The sequence below is a fragment of the Pecten maximus genome, chromosome 10 (assembly GCF_902652985.1).
Source record: "Pecten maximus chromosome 10, xPecMax1.1, whole genome shotgun sequence".
Lineage (NCBI taxonomy): Eukaryota > Metazoa > Mollusca > Bivalvia > Pectinida > Pectinidae > Pecten > Pecten maximus.
The window spans coordinates 37686955-37703288 of NC_047024.1; the positions used below are offsets into that span (position 1 = coordinate 37686955).

The 16334-nt window shown below is 38.1% G+C and overlaps 1 protein-coding gene across 1 annotated transcript in view; it reads right to left on the reverse strand.

The window, feature by feature from the left end:
• LOC117336675 overlaps positions 1–16334 on the reverse strand; it is a 42393-nt gene that overhangs the window by 12868 nt on the left and 13191 nt on the right. The window contains exons 2-12 of the mRNA XM_033897284.1: positions 15684–15952; positions 15296–15427; positions 14816–15010; positions 10188–10348; positions 9874–9989; positions 8678–9084; positions 4671–4716; positions 4445–4547; positions 2255–2466; positions 1971–2082; positions 1248–1369 (exon numbers count right to left, since the gene is read on the reverse strand). Of these exons, the coding sequence (XP_033753175.1) occupies positions 1248–1369; positions 1971–2082; positions 2255–2466; positions 4445–4547; positions 4671–4716; positions 8678–9084; positions 9874–9989; positions 10188–10348; positions 14816–15010; positions 15296–15427; positions 15684–15896 (1819 nt within the window). The 5' untranslated portion in view covers positions 15897–15952. The remainder of the gene's footprint in view (positions 1–1247; positions 1370–1970; positions 2083–2254; positions 2467–4444; positions 4548–4670; positions 4717–8677; positions 9085–9873; positions 9990–10187; positions 10349–14815; positions 15011–15295; positions 15428–15683; positions 15953–16334) is intronic.

The following is a 16334-nucleotide window of genomic DNA, read 5'->3' on the forward strand; positions in this document are numbered from 1 at the left end:
GACATACAGAGACAACAGTTACAGGGAAGACATACAGAGACAACAGTTACAGGGAAGACATACAGACACAACAGTTACAGGGAAGACATACAGACACAACAGTTACAGGGAAAACATACAGTGACAACAGTTACAGGGAAGACATACAGAGACAACAGTTACAGGGAAGACATACAGAGACAACAGTTACAGGGAAGACATACAGACACACCAGTTAAAGGGAATGACATACAGAGACAACAGTTACAGGGACGACATACAGAGACAACAGTTACAGGGAAAACATACAGACACAACAGTTACAGGGAAGACAGACAGAGACAACAGTTACAGGGAAGACATACAGAGACAACAGTTACAGGGAAGACACAGAGACAACAGTTACAGGGAAGACAGACAGAGACAACAGTTACAGGGAAGACACAGAGACAACAGTTACAGGGAAAACATACAGAGACAACAGTTACAGGGAAAACATACAGACACAACAGTTAAAGGGAAGACATACAGAGACAACAGTTACAGGGAAGACACAGAGACAACAGTTACAGGGAAGACACAGAGACAACAGTTACAGGGAAGACAGACAGAGACAACAGTTACAGGGACGACATACAGACACAACAGTTACAGGGAAAACATACAGAGACAACAGTTACAGGGAAAACATACAGAGACAACAGTTACAGGGAAGACATACAGAGACAACAGTTACAGGGAAGACATACAGAGACAACAGTTACAGGGAAAACATACAGAGACAACAGTTACAGGGAAAACATACAGACACACCAGTTACAGGGAAAACATACAGAGGTATTAGTTACAGGACAACACACAGCTATCCATTCCAGGGAAAACACATACAGCCTTCAGTTACTTAGATAAATCACAGGTATTGTTTACAAGTGCATTAATTGTTATAGACATGTAGCAGTTAGAACTTCAAGGTTAGACCATTTAAGGCAACAAATTAATTAGTGCAGCTTCAAAATGAGGATTAACATATAAAATGATTTGTTATAGAATCACATTGGTATGTATTAAGTATATGGTTTTTTAGTGGGGATAGAAATAAAGAGAACCACTGGCATTCTCAACTTTTCTGTGGTAGAAATCACACATTAATGATATACAGGTCACAGATTGGCACCATTTGTTACCTGTAGTATAGTAGAGGTCATACAATTTGTTACCTGTAGTGTGGTAGAGGTCATACAATTTGTAACCTGTACATCATACATTACCTGTTTTGTGAAATGGGTCACATGAAGCAGCTATCTCAGCTAAGTTTGTTGTGGGTAGGGTATCTGAACCAGAACGCTGGTGTCTTGGTCTCTGGCCCAGAGTGGGGGAACACTGGGTTAACCTGAAAGGGGATATATTAACAACAAATTCAATATACTGATTTTAATACTGTAGTCTGGAAACACTTAAATACATGGGGATATTATACAATTATCATCTGTGGCTGAGGAGAGTAAAGAGAAGACTATCTATTAACTCATATATTACAATATTGACTGACGAGAAGAGTTAGTAATCTATCAGGGAATAAAATATCTACATGAATATTCACAAAAGTTCATTCAATTAAAAGATTTTAATTTACGACCAAAAAAAAACCAACAAAATGAAAATGAGTCATATCACTCTCTTTTATGATCTTTTCAAAAATATATCCAGACATCTATAGCGTGCATTAACAACAGTATAATAATGGATGCTTTACGTATAATGTCAGATTTATTGTAGGAAACATGTGAACATATTATGGTCAGTCATGTGTGGTGGTAGTTAATATACCATTGTCGTCTAACTTGTCAATCCAATATAGTTTGTTCATATTTCACTGTTAGCATTTTTTTATAGTGAGTAAAAATTATAATTTGAATGTCAGTATAATCTCTGTTTTTTTAAAACATCATTATTATACTTACTACTAACATTGAATTTTCTTCTTGTCTTACCTGCTACTACCTGGCCCACTGTCATAATCACAGCTGAGAGGGGTGAGGCAGCCATCTTTACTAGACAGGGGTGACACCCTCCTCTTGGATGGTCCAGGATTGGGAAAGGAGGCTGTAGCAGAGATTATCAATTATTATAGTCAAACACACAATTATCTTTTACCACTGTGTGACTTTAAATTTTAATTTAACACTTATTCCTTATATCATCACTGACACTTAGAACAACATGGTTTAGATAATCATCTTCTGAATTTAATTCCTTTTAAGTCATTATTGCATACCCATATTTGGAGAATTTCTGGAATAAGAAAGCCTCGTTTCGTCTAGAGATCTGCGGAAGCGACTGTTACGGGTGAAAGGTGAAGGACAGTCCTGGTTACGATCAATACTCATTCTATCTGGACTAATGGCAGGAAGTCTCTGATAACCTTTACCCTTAGGTAAAGGTGTCGGCTGCTGATTCCTTGTCAGGCCCAGTCTCCGCACACCCTCTCTGGAAATAGTTGACAAAAAGTAAGAAACAAAAAGGAAACAATTTCTGACCCTATATACCAGTGGTCTAGGAAATTTTTGTCATCAATAACAACTTGATCCTATAATAAAGTACCCAAGAGAGTAGGGATTACTAGAGAAGGAGAGTAGGAAGTTAAGGACACCCGTGGTAATTTTACCCTCTGATAAGAATATGTAGTCATCAATATCCCCCTCACCCCGCTAAAGAAATTGAAACTACCTAACACATGAACAAATCCTTTCAGTTCTTTCTGAGAAATAACGATAACAATCTTCAATTGTCAAAATCCAAGATGGCTGCCTGTCGGCCATGTTGTTTTCTGATCGGTCCCAAACTGCAATATGTATAACTACAGACTAAGGGGAACCTACATATGAAATTTCAGAAAGACCCCTTCAGTACTTTCTGAGAAATAGCACTAAGAAACTTCAATTGTCAAAATTCAAGATGGCTGCCTGTCAGCCATGTTGTTTTCCAATCGGTACCAAAATGCAATATGCATAACTACAGACCAAGGGAAACATACATATGAAATTTGAGAAAGATCCCTTCAGTATTTTCTGAGAAATTGCGATAACAAACTTCAATTGTCAAAATCCAAGATGGCTGCCTGTCGGTCATGTTGTTTTCCAATCGGTACCAAAATGCAATATGTATAACTACAGACCAAGGGGAGCCTGCATATGAAATTTGAGAAAGATCCCTTCAGTGCTTTCTCAGAAATAGCGATAACAAGAATTGTTTACAGACGGACGACGGACGGACGGACCACGACCAAGAACGCAATGATCTGATGATGGTGGGCTAAAAAACTAAAAAACACTTCATAGCAAAAGGCACCAAAGTACTAGAGCAATGAGTTTACCAAGTTTCATTAAGTTTTCTCTTACCCTGGACAGGGATATCCGCAGTTTTACCAGGGTGAGATTTTCATATCTCACCCTTGGGAAAAGACAAGCTACACATGCTCTTTGAATGTGCTCTTGTTCTCGATAGGGCGACATCACTATGACCTGACCCGGAACGTTTGAATGTTAAATATTAATATTATTCACAAAAGAAATTGAAATAAGTATTAATTATCAAAGTTAACAGAGTGTTTAGTGTTCTTTTTGACAAGCTTATCGGAACTGTATTTTGTATGAAATCAACATCGTAAGGTGTAAAGCGTTTGCTGCAGCCTTATCACAACAGTCATCTAGCTGCCGTCCATGTGTTGTCGTTTACATACGTTTGGATTTGGTTCACTCTATGATTGGAAAACTTGGTAAGAGAAAAATAATCATTCACCCGTTTTTGGGGTGAGATAGGGGGATCTCAACCTTTGGGGGAGATTGCTAAGTTCCCAAACACTCGGCAAGCCTCGTGTTTGGGAATTTAGCAATCTTCCCCTCGGGTTGAGATCCTCCTATCTCACCCCAAAAGGGGTGAAAGATTCTATTAATCTCACATAGTTTTAGAGTGACACCTTGGAAACTGCAATATTTAGGGTTTTCACCATTGATTTTCATAGTAACAGGAAATAACGAAAAATACAAAGCAATCCATAACAAGAAATACTACTAGACCACTTGTCTAAGAGCAATGTGTGTACCAGGTTTTGTAAAATAATCTTGAATGATTTTGGAGTTAAACTTTAATAATGTTAATATTCTGGGCTTTCATTGTTTCCATGATGGTAACAGAAAAATTATGAAAAATATAAAGCACTGTGTACCCATTAAGGCAATACTCGACCTCTAGAGCAATGCTTGACCCTGAGGTTTAAGAATCAAAGAAATTATCTTGAACAGTATTGGAGTTACATTTCAGAAATGGTCGGACAGATGCACAAAGCCCAATTCAATACCTCCTGCAAAGGTGTCATTTACACGGGGGATAGTTAAGTTAATCTTTGAAAGTTGGGGACACCAATGAAAACCTGATCCCAGCTAGAGGAGGTATTCTAGAAACTTACTTAACATAAGGTCCAGGGGTAACACTATTGTTCATTGCCTCCTCTGCCCGCCTGGCCTTTTCTTTGTCCTTCAGACTCAGGTGACGAGACACCAAACGACCCTCTGCAATAGATAGTGACAATGAAAGAACAAGACAAAAGTGTTGTTATGGGTTTTCTGTTGTACATGGAAGTCTTGGTTTTTACCTTTCATGATTAACACACAATAAAACAAAGATGAACTTACTGCTAGGTGTATTCTTCATGTTGGCAAATGGATTGGATGGCATATTCTGAAGAAAGAAAAAAAGACACATCATTTTGGAGGGGAAACTGGGATTGAATTTTTCATGAAGATTTAGGCTTTAATTGTCTGCATGATGTCTAATCCTGTTGCATTTGTTGCAATAAAATTTATTGAAAGTTGAATATCCTCAATGGCATGCTTCTGTACAATTTTAATTCAACAATATATATAACAAGGCATCGCAAACGATACAAATCCCCTCGCGTCCTAACACATGAACTATGACGCAAAATGGGGGGTGGGGTTATTGCAGGACATTGAAATAACATCAGTTGTCATTTGCACTGAACTGCAATAGACATGGATGGGCTTATTATCAGGCATGGGCTCATTGCCAGATAAATATGGTATATATTGTTATGCATTCAACAGTATCTGGTTACGCATCACACTAGCAACTTCATTTCCTGATAGTTATTATAATTATGGTCAGGACCCATTAAAAAATGAAGTCACAACAACGCTGACAAAGATTTTCTATAAATAGTAATGCTGACCTTGACCTTAACCTTGACGCCCTGAAACACGAACTTGTTTGAGGTATTGCCATGCTTGACCCATATATGAAGTTTGGTCAGGATCCGTTCAAAAATGAAGTCGCATTACAGCGCTGACAAAGATTTTCTATAAATAGTAACGGTGACATTGGCCTTGACCTTGGCACCCTAAAACACGAACTCGTTTGAGGTATTCCCATGCTGGACCCATATATGAAGTTTGGTCAGGATCTGTTAAGAAATGAAGTCGCAAGAGTGCTGACAAAGATTTTCTATAAATAGTAACGCTGACCTTGACCTTGACCTTGGCACCCTGAAACACGAACTCGTTCGAGGTATTCCCATGCTGGACCCATATATGAAGTTTGGTCAGGATCCGTTCAAAAATGAAGTCGCATTACAGCGCTGACAAAGATTTTCTATAAATAGTAATGCTGACCTTGACCTTGACCTTGGCACCCTGAAACACGAACTCGTTCGAGGTATTCCCATGCCGGACCCATATATGAAGTTTGGTCAGGATCCGTTTAGAAATGAAGTCGCAAGAGTGCTGACAAAGATTTTCTATAAATAGTAACGGTGACCTTAACCTTGACCTTGGCACCCTGAAACACGAACTCGATCGTTCGAGGTATTCCCATGCTGGACCCATATATGAAGTTTATTCAGAATCCGTTCAACAAGAGGCCCAATGGGCCTGTATCGCTCACCTGGCTCTACAGCAACTTTGAAGTTGATTGAGGTCATTTCTACAGATACTATGCTGATTATCATAGTAAGCTAGGTTTATTCATATTAATAAATTTTCTAGTCCTTCATTCCAGCATTTTATTGGCCTAATATCTGGTCTAGGAGGCTCTTGGCTATCACAAAATTATTGTTTACAGATTTAAGCCGATTTCACCCCTGTGACCTTAAATGTAGGTCAAGGGTCATTAATTTGAACAAACTTTGTAGCCCTTCACCCCAGCATGCTACAGGCCCAATATCAAGTCCCTGGGCCTTTTGGTTATTAAGAAGAAGTCATTTGAAGAATATAGCCTATTTGACCAATATGACCTTGAATGAAGGTCAAGGTCATTTATTTGAACAAACTTTGTAGCCTTTTACCCTAGCATGCTACAGGCCCAATATCAAGTCCCTTGGCCTCTTGGTTATTGAGAAGAAGTTGTTTGAAGAGTATAGCCTATTTGACCCATGTGACCTTGAATGAAGGTCAAGGTCATTTATTTAAACAAACTTTGTAGCCCTTCACCCAAGCATGCTACAGGTCCAATATCAAGTCCCTGGGCCTCTTGGTTATTGAGAAGAAGACATTTGAAGATTATAGCCTATTTGACCAATGTGACCTTGAATGAAGGTCAACGTCATTTATTTGAACAAACTTTGTAGCCCTTTACCCTAGCATGCTACAGGCCCAATATCAAGTCCCTTGGCCTCTTGGTTATTGAGAAGAAGTTGTTTGAAGAGTATAGCCTATTTGACCCATTCGACCTTGAATGAAGGTCAAGGTCATTTATTTGAACAAACTTTGTTGCCCTTCACCCCAGCATGCTACAGGCCCAATATCAAGTCCCTGGGTCTCTTGGTTATTGAGAAGAAGTCGTTTGAAGATTATAGCCTATTTGACCCATGTGACCTTGAATGAAGGTCACAGTCATTTATTTTAACAAACTTTGTAGCCCTTCACCCCAGCATGCTACAGGCCCAATATCAAGTCCCTGGGTCTCTTGGTTATTGAGAAGAAGTCGTTTGAAGATTATAGCCTATTTGACCCATGTGACCTTGAATGAAGGTCAACGTCATTTATTTGAACAAACTTTGTAGCCCTTCACCCCAGCATGCTACAGGCCCAATATCAAGTCCCTGGGCCTCTTGGTTATTGAGAAGAAGTCGTTTGAAGATTATAGCCTATTTGACCCATGTGACCTTGAATGAAGGTCAACGTCATTTATTTGAACAAACTTGGTAGCCCTTCATCCCAGCATGCTACAGGCCCAATATCAAGTCCCTTGGCCTCTTAGTTATTGAGAAGAAGTTGTTTGAAGAGTATAGCCTATTTGACCCATTCGACCTTGAATGAAGGTCAAGGTCATTTATTTGAACAAACTTTGTTGCCCTTCACCCCAGCATGCTACAGGCCCAATATCAAGTCCCTGGGTCTCTTGGTTATTGAGAAGAAGTCGTTTGAAGATTATAGCCTATTTGACCCATGTGACCTTGAATGAAGGTCAACGTCATTTATTTGAACAAACTTTGTAGCCCTTCACCCCAGCATGCTACAGGCCCAATATCAAGTCCCTGGGTCTCTTGGTTATTGAGAAGAAGTCGTTTGAAGATTATAGCCTATTTGACCAATGTGACCTTGAATGAAGGTCAAGGTCATTTATTTGAACAAACTTGGTAGTCCTTCACCCCAGCAAGCTACAGGCCCAATATCAAGTCCCTTGGCCTCTTGGTTATTGAGAAGAAGTTGTTTGAAGATTATAGCCTATTTGACCCATGTGACCTTGAATGAAGGTCACAGTCATTTATTTTAACAAACTTAGTAGCCCTTCATCCCAGCATGCTACAGCCCCAATATCAAGTCCCTGGGCCTCTTGGTTATTGAGAAGAAGTCGTTTGAAGATTATAGCCTATTTGACCCATGTGACCTTGAATGAAGGTCAACGTCATTTATTTGAACAAACTTGGTAGCCCTTCATCACAGCATGCTACAGGCCCAATATCAAGTCCCTGGGCCTCTTGGTTATTGAGAAGAAGTCATTTGAAGATTATAGCCTATTTGACCCATGTGACCTTGAATGAAGGTCAACGTCATTTATTTGAACAAACTTGGTAGCCCTTCATCCCAGCATGCTACAGGCCCAATATCAAGTCCCTGGGCCTCTTGGTTATTGAGAAGAAGTCGTTTGAAGATTATAGCCTATTTGACCCATGTGACCTTGAATGAAGGTCAACGTCATTTATTTGAACAAACTTGGTAGCCCTTCATCCCAGTATGCTACAGGCCCAATATGAAGTTCCTGGGCCTCTTGGTTATTGAGAAGAAGTTGTTTAAATGAAAAAGTTGACGCCGGACGGCCGGACGGCCGGACGGCCGGACAGACGGACGGACGACGGACGCCGCACCATGGCATAAGCTCACTTGCCCTTCGGGCAGGTGAGCTAAAAATGAAGTCGCAAGAGCGCTGACAAAAAGTGAACTTACGTACGAACGTACGAACGGAACGCTATATCCCCTTCCCGACTTTCGTCGCGAGGGGATAATAATAGGTATTTCAATTGTTCAGTCCATAGAGGATCCAGTAGTAGTTTGTACAATAACAGATAATATTCTTTTCTGTGATATATTATATAATATAATTAGTTTCAATCTCTGTTATCACTGCAGACCAATAGAACTGGCAATAAATTATTTTCTCTGTAACCTTTGACCTCTAAACTTACATCAAAGATGACCTCTCCTCCCTTCCTTCCCTTCTTGTTCAGCTCTTCCAGTGATGTCCTTGTTTCCTGGCGAGAGGGAGCCTTGACAGGGGCCAGATTTGTAGGAGCATGACCTTGAGTGGCTTCCGCCCATGCCTCCTTTAATGTTGTCTTCATCTTCTTCCCACGAGCTAAGTCCACTGGAGTGAGTCCACGGTCATCTGTCAAAGTCACGTCAGCTCCGAGCTTCAGTAGAGAGCAAGCAGTTCGTTCGTTGTCATTGTAAGCTGTGATGTGGAGAGGTGTGGTCCCAGCAAATCCTCGACAGTTCACACACGACCCACCATTGATAAGGACTTCCACACACTCTGTGTTTCCACTCTGGGAAGCACAGTGAATTGGGGCAAACAGGCGCTTGTCCTTAAGGTCTAGGGGAAAAGCAAAATCAAGAAAATCATGATTTCATTGGGGAAAATGCCCTTATCTACATCTAATAGAATAAGTGTATTCATAACAAATACAATTACTATCACATCAATATCAACAATAAAATTTTTATAGCTAATCCAAATGGATTCCCAACCCATGATAATATTAATTAAATATCATTTTTTGACACCAGCTGAAAGTTATTTCCATTTAATACAAAACATACAAGGAGTTATTGAATGTTGAAGGACCTTTGTCATGTATTAACACTCAATAAATTCACTGGATCAACACAGTACCACAGAATACTGAGCAACAAGTTACCACAAAATATAGAGCAACGTGGTACCACAAAATACACAGCAACACAGTACCACAAAATATACAGCAACAGCTGAGTACCACAAAATATACAGCAACAGCTGAGTACCACAAAATATACAGCAACACAGTACCACAAAACATACAGCAACACAGTACAACAAAATATACAGCAACAGCTGAGTACCACAAAATATGCAGCAACACAGTACCACAAAATATACAGCAACACAGTACAACAAAATATACAGCAACACAGTACAACAAAATATACAGCAACACAGTACAACAAAATATACAGCAACACAGTACAACAAAATACAAAGCAGTGCCTTTTCCCCCCAGTCATTCAGTTTATGTTGAAGGGAATATTCTTATATATATGAGTTAAGATGTGTTGTAAGAATGACAGGAAGTTGAAGAATATACTTTAAGTAAATGGATTGGTACTGTAAATCAGACCATACCTATATCAGGGCCCCCTGTGATGAGGGCTTGGACCACTGTCTGGGCCAGGGAGGCCTTGGACTGGGAGGCGTAATGCAGACATGTCTTCCCATCCTCATCTACAGCATGGATGTCCCTAAAACAGCAAACCTACATTATTGAAAATTTTTGTTATTTTTAAAGGCAAAATATTTCATCTTGATCCTCGTCCTTAAGAGTAACAATCAAGCAAGCTATAAGATTGCTACTGTCTATTCAAGATCAGAAACCCCAATGTATTCAGCTAGCTGTCCAAATAATTTTCAATAACCAAATCTCACGAATGATAACTTACGCCCGGTGAGCGAGGAGGGTTGTGACAACTTCTGCAGGGTTGTAGGGGCGGTTCTGCTGTATAGCCTGGCGTTCAAATAGCTGGATGTCCCGGGCTACCAGCAGGAGTGGAGTCAGGCCTTCTGCATTCTTACAATTTATGTCCTTCACCTTACCCTCATTCTAAAAATAGCAATATAAAAGTAAGATTATACTAAAATAAATAAACTTCTAGGCTCTATGATTCCAAATTCTGCTCTTAAATAAGGGTGGCCTGGTGCTACAAGGCCTTGAAAGTTGGTCAAGGTCATTGAGTTGAACAAACTTTTACCCTTCATCAGAGCTGGCTAGTAAAATTTCATGGCCCTGTGCATCATGGTTATTGAATAGAACTCGTTTAAAGATTTTAGTACATTTGACCACTGCGACATTGAAAATATGTTGAGGTCATTTATTTGAACACTGTAGGCCTTTATCCCAGCCAAATGGTTTTTTTTCTCTGGATCATACTCCTGTTTCCTCCCACAGTTTAAGACCCCTCAGGTGCTCCCATCACGACCATCAAGAGTGCATGATTTAGATTTTTTTTTTCATAATTGTTGTAAAACAAAGTTTACACTAACATTCTAAACTCTTCTTTTTACTCCTGAAGGTATTTGTTTTATGATCTTAATCACTAACTTAATCACTAATAAATGTTAACTGATTATAACAAGACCCTCATTTTTGGTTAGTAATGACATATTTTTACAACTTTGACAAGAGTTATAAGCTTTAAATTCCTCAGTTTATATGTGGATAAGAGAACAGGTCAGTAACAACATCCTTGCCCCAGTTTCACGATCATTCCATAACTAATTAAGTTTGTCTACTGGAAAGCATTGGAGTTCAGGAAAAAAGGACATGCATTTTAATTTTAATTTGTCCTTAAATTAATTATGGTTGATGTTGAGAAAACCCTAATTAACTTCAGAAATAGGTCCATGAGACTGGGACCTCAGGGCTAGAATTCCTCAATCCAACTGGCACTAACTGTTAAACACTTGTGTGTAATATTACTTGCGTCAGCATATCTGGAATAAGGAAATACAGTCCAGTAGAAACGTAACTCTGTTCCCAGATCTAACCCAAGTCTGAAACCAGGCGGAAAAATCTATTTCCTATAGATCCACAATGGAGTGGAATGATTACTCTGTTAGAACCGAGTCATGCGTAAATAAGACAAATTATACCATGTCCTTATATGGTGTATCGCCTGCTATACCAAATAAAGGTAGAGCACTTACCGGTAACATGCTACATTATAAAAACGAAATATGTGTAAGGTGCAATATAAGAAGCAATTTGGTACATATTGCAAATTTTTTGTGATTAAATTACAGAATACATTGATGTAAATAATGTTATACATATGTATATGTTACAAGTTAAACTATTTAACACCTGGTGCACATGCAGAGGAAGCAAGTTCTTTGAGGTCTTTCTGTTGGACGGTCTTTTGACACTTAATACAGTTACATTTTAACAGTAATTATTTCACACTTTTTCACTTGGCTTTGAGTTTTATGATGGCAGTAAATTTATTTCAGTGCTTTTCCTGTAAATATATATCCTATGGTTGCTACTTAATATGCAATATCAAAGCTTCTATTTTATATCAATTGCTTAGCCTAAAGGAAAAGTGACTAATTTATAACTGTGTTAAAATATCAGAGCCTATGTACAATATTCAATAGGAATCATGTACATGTATATACCAGGGAGGTTATCGACATCAGACGTTGACCGTCTTAGTTGACCACATTCCACATTAACCTAGAGAAAGTTATATGATAAAAATGTCACACTCTATCATACAGTAACTCACTGTTTTATGGCTAAAAATAAAACCGTATTTCCCTGTTTTAAACCCAGATGGCCTGCATCCCAATAATAATCAAGCAATTGAATACAGGAACTTTTGCTTTATTACCTTAATACTATAACATACAGAGACATACAGGAAATACAAACTCCCCAGATTTGTTACTGTTACTTGGATTTAACTTTCAATTGTTTACAAACGTATTAAACACTTCATCAACTGTTTACAACGTATTAAACATTATATGTCAAACTACAAAAATGTACACAATTTTGACCCTGAAAAAGGATTTTTGTGATAAATTCATGTCTACTCTAGATCTTTAAATACAAAAGTCCTCCCCTTTGGCAGATATTTAAGGGCTATTAACATTGATCAGTCTCCTATTGATTTTTTACCATATTAGGGCAGACAGAATAGGGTTTTATCACTTGAGAAATACAGCAATGTAGAATCAGTTTGATAATGATCAATAATCTTACATCATAATAAATATTTCCATACAACTTTCCTCTGTGTTTATCAAACTAAAATCTAAGCACGTCAGGAAATCTATAAATCAATACCCAGCCACTGTCGAGCACCATTTCCCAGTGTCTACATGTAAACACGTTATTGACTGTGGTCGGGTATATATATCAAACAGTGGATCACCAATTATCACCGGCATAAGATGTCTCCTCAATTAACAGCCAAGTAATAAACGCTGGTCACTGCCCAAGGATCTGTGATAACCAACCATTAAAAGTCTATCACATTGTGTATTCCTTTGTACACGTTGAGGTGAATTTCACAATTTAAATGTCCTAGTCTCTCTATTAAAAATAACATACAGCTGAAGACATTAAACCATTCAGGTCCTTAGAAAATTGACCTCTTATAGACAATAACATAGCTAGAATTTTCCGTCATGGTCAATACTACTGAATTTATCTTCCCAGACAATACCACTGAATTTAAACATCTGAAAATGTTTTGATTCAGAGAACAAAGGCCATAACAAATAAAGTGACACCACTGTGTTTAAATGGACTTGGTGTTTTATCTATGTTTAAATGGACTTGGTGTTTTATCTAAGTAGGATATTTTTACATGACAGGGGTTTCCAATCCATTGACTGTACATGTACTGGGGTAGTCTACCCATTAAAAACATAAACATGTCTGGGAGCAGGCAACAGGTACAAGCAGTAATGTTTAACCTTATTAATAAGTACCAGCAGTGCTAAATACAAGCTTAGGCAATTTGAGATTTGTTAAAAGGTAATTATAAAAATTCCATAGCAGCTGCTAAAATAATGCTACTTGATCCAATGTTCTGTTCAAACTGACGAACTCCTGATAACAGTATAACCTTGCACCTTTAAGCCATACTTTGTCAAAATATCCAAATTTGTTTAAGGATGGTACAAACGATACACACAACCTAATTTAGCATCTTTAAAATATAAATTTAAAGTTAGATAAATAATGAAGGATCTATGAATTAAACGGTACGTGCATCATGATACTACTGGTTTGTCTGTCTGGACTCATCAGTAAATTGCTAATTAGGAACTAAAGAATTGATACCTGAACTAGCTAGGAGGTTGAGGAAACCGACACTTTAGGTGGAAAGAAATGTTAAAATCTGAGTAGGGAGATGCAAGAGACCCATAATTCAATACCTTCTTATTCATGTAATTATTTGTGAAAGGTAAACAAAATTTGCTGATGAATATGTTAACCATTTATTGATATATCGTATCAAGTTGAGAGAGCATTTTATTAGTTTATTAACCCACTTACTTAATGTGATGATCAACAATCTTAGTGTAATCCTCACAAACCGTAGTCTACAGGATAACTCTAGGGTAACCATCAAAGTGTAATCCTCACATACAGTAGTCTACAGGACATTTCTAGGGTAACCATCAAAGTGTAATCCTCACATACAGTAGTCTACAGGACATTTCTAGGGTAACCATCAAAGTGTAATCCTCACATACCGTAGTCTACAGGATAACTCTAGGGTAACCATCAAAGTGTAATCCTCACATACTGTAGTCTACAGGATAACTCTAGGGTAACCATCAAAGTGTAATCCTCACATACTGTAGTCTACAGGACATTTCTAGGGTAACCATCAAAGTGTAATCCTCACATACAGTAGTCTACAGGATAACTCTAGGGTAACCATCAAAGTGTAATCCTCACATACAGTAGTCTACAGGACATTTCTAGGGTAACCATCAAAGTGTAATCCTCACATACAGTAGTCTACAGGATAACTCTAGGGTAACCATCAAAGTGTAATCCTCACATACTGTAGTCTACAGGATAACTCTAGGGTAACCATCAAAGTGTAATCCTCACATACAGTAGTCTACAGGATAACTCTAGGGTAACCATCAAAGTGTAATCCTCACATACCGTAGTCTACAGGATAACTCTAGGGTAACCATCAAAGTGTAATCCTCACATACCGTAGTCTACAGGATAACTCTAGGGTAACCATCAAAGTGTTATCCTCACATACTTTAGTCTACAGGATAACTCTAGGGTAACCATCAAAGTGTTATCCTCACATACAGTAGTCTACAGGATAACTCTAGGGTAACCATCAAAGTGTAATCCTCACATACCGTAGTCTACAGGATAACTCTAGGGTAACCATCAAAGTGTTATCCTCACATACCGTAGGCTACAGGATAACTCTAGGGTAACCATCAAAATGTAATCCTCACATACAGTAGTCTACAAGATAACTCTAGCTAGGGTAACCATCAAAGTGTAATCCTCACATACCAGAAGTTTGTTGAGGACCCGTGCATTTCCCTGCCAACATGCCTGGAGCAGCAGTCTGTGTGACGATTCTGTTGATCGGTCAATGGAATCAAGAAGAAGAGTCCTGATAGAGGTGGATGCTACCTCGACAGCTGTTTGGCCATCGTAGTTCCTTAAAGTTATATCTGCACCATGTTTTAATAACAACTGAACAATCTGAAGAAGAAAAAAAACCCAAAATATTGACATCATCTATGACAGAAAATTAAGTCATATCTTTCCAATAAACATCATAAAGGAACTGTTTCAATATTATGATAATAAGGCACAAATTGCTAAATTCCAAGTCTTTGAAGGACTTATACAGATAAACTTGCTATACATACAATTTGCTACATATATTTCTTAGGGTAAAAACAAGTTTTCCAAAATATGTAACACTTAATAATTAAATAAATGGCATTCCTGCTGTGTGGAACATTTTTTTGAAAGTTGACTGACCTTAGTATGTCCACGCTTAGCTGCCCAGATCAGGGACGTATTTCCAGTCCGTTTGTCTTTGACATCAATACTGACTAAATGATCCTTCCCACTCCGTAACAAAAAATCCTCGATCCTGTCATAGTCACCATCCTGAAACAGCAAGTATTCTTGTTTTATCAGCCTGCACTATTACATTGTAAAAATATTCCACTAAATTTTTACAGGTCGGGCCGGAGTGCCTTTCGATCTAGAAATATGATCAATTTACTTTACTAATATCAAAATAAAATAGCTAACAATACATATATATTATTCCTAACAACAAATATAATTTTTATGTGTTTGTTTTATTTACAAAAGTTTAAAAAAAAATTGAATACCCCCCCTCCTATATATCAATACATACTCTAGCTGCTGCAAGGAAGAGCTCCTCAAGGTCACCTGTGTGACCTTTACCCATGAGTGTAGATGCAATGTCGTAGTATTTAGCGGATCCAATCCTCTTCCTGTTTGCCTCTAGCTGAGCACCAATATTAGCCTGGGAAGCAGAATTGGGCGTGGCTCTACTTCCTGAGCCCAGTCTACTTCCCCCACGTTCTTCCTCGGCAGATTCTGGCATGATACAGATGGGAGTGGTCTAGCGGTCTCCATTGGCTTATACCAAGGGACTTTGTCCTGCAAGCATAAATAAATAGAGACCTATTATAGCTAATTGAGTATAAATGTTTTAAAGGGTATTCAAGGTTTACATAGTTCTCAGTAGGAAACTATTGGGAAACTTTCATTGATCTTGAAGCATCTGTTTGTTAAAATCTAAAATATTATGAATCTTCAGCATACATGTACAAGTGTTATCTAACAACGAAAAAAACAGCTAGTTTATCATACTTAATCAAAGACAAAAATTAACTTATCAGACAAATATATACTTTTTTAATATTTATAAACTACAGTCAAAACTTTGTCATTTCAAACTCTGATTATAACTCAAAGAGTCTACTAATTAACTCAGAGTAAACATTTAAATTCCACAGTAAAAATTCTACATAAAATAGAT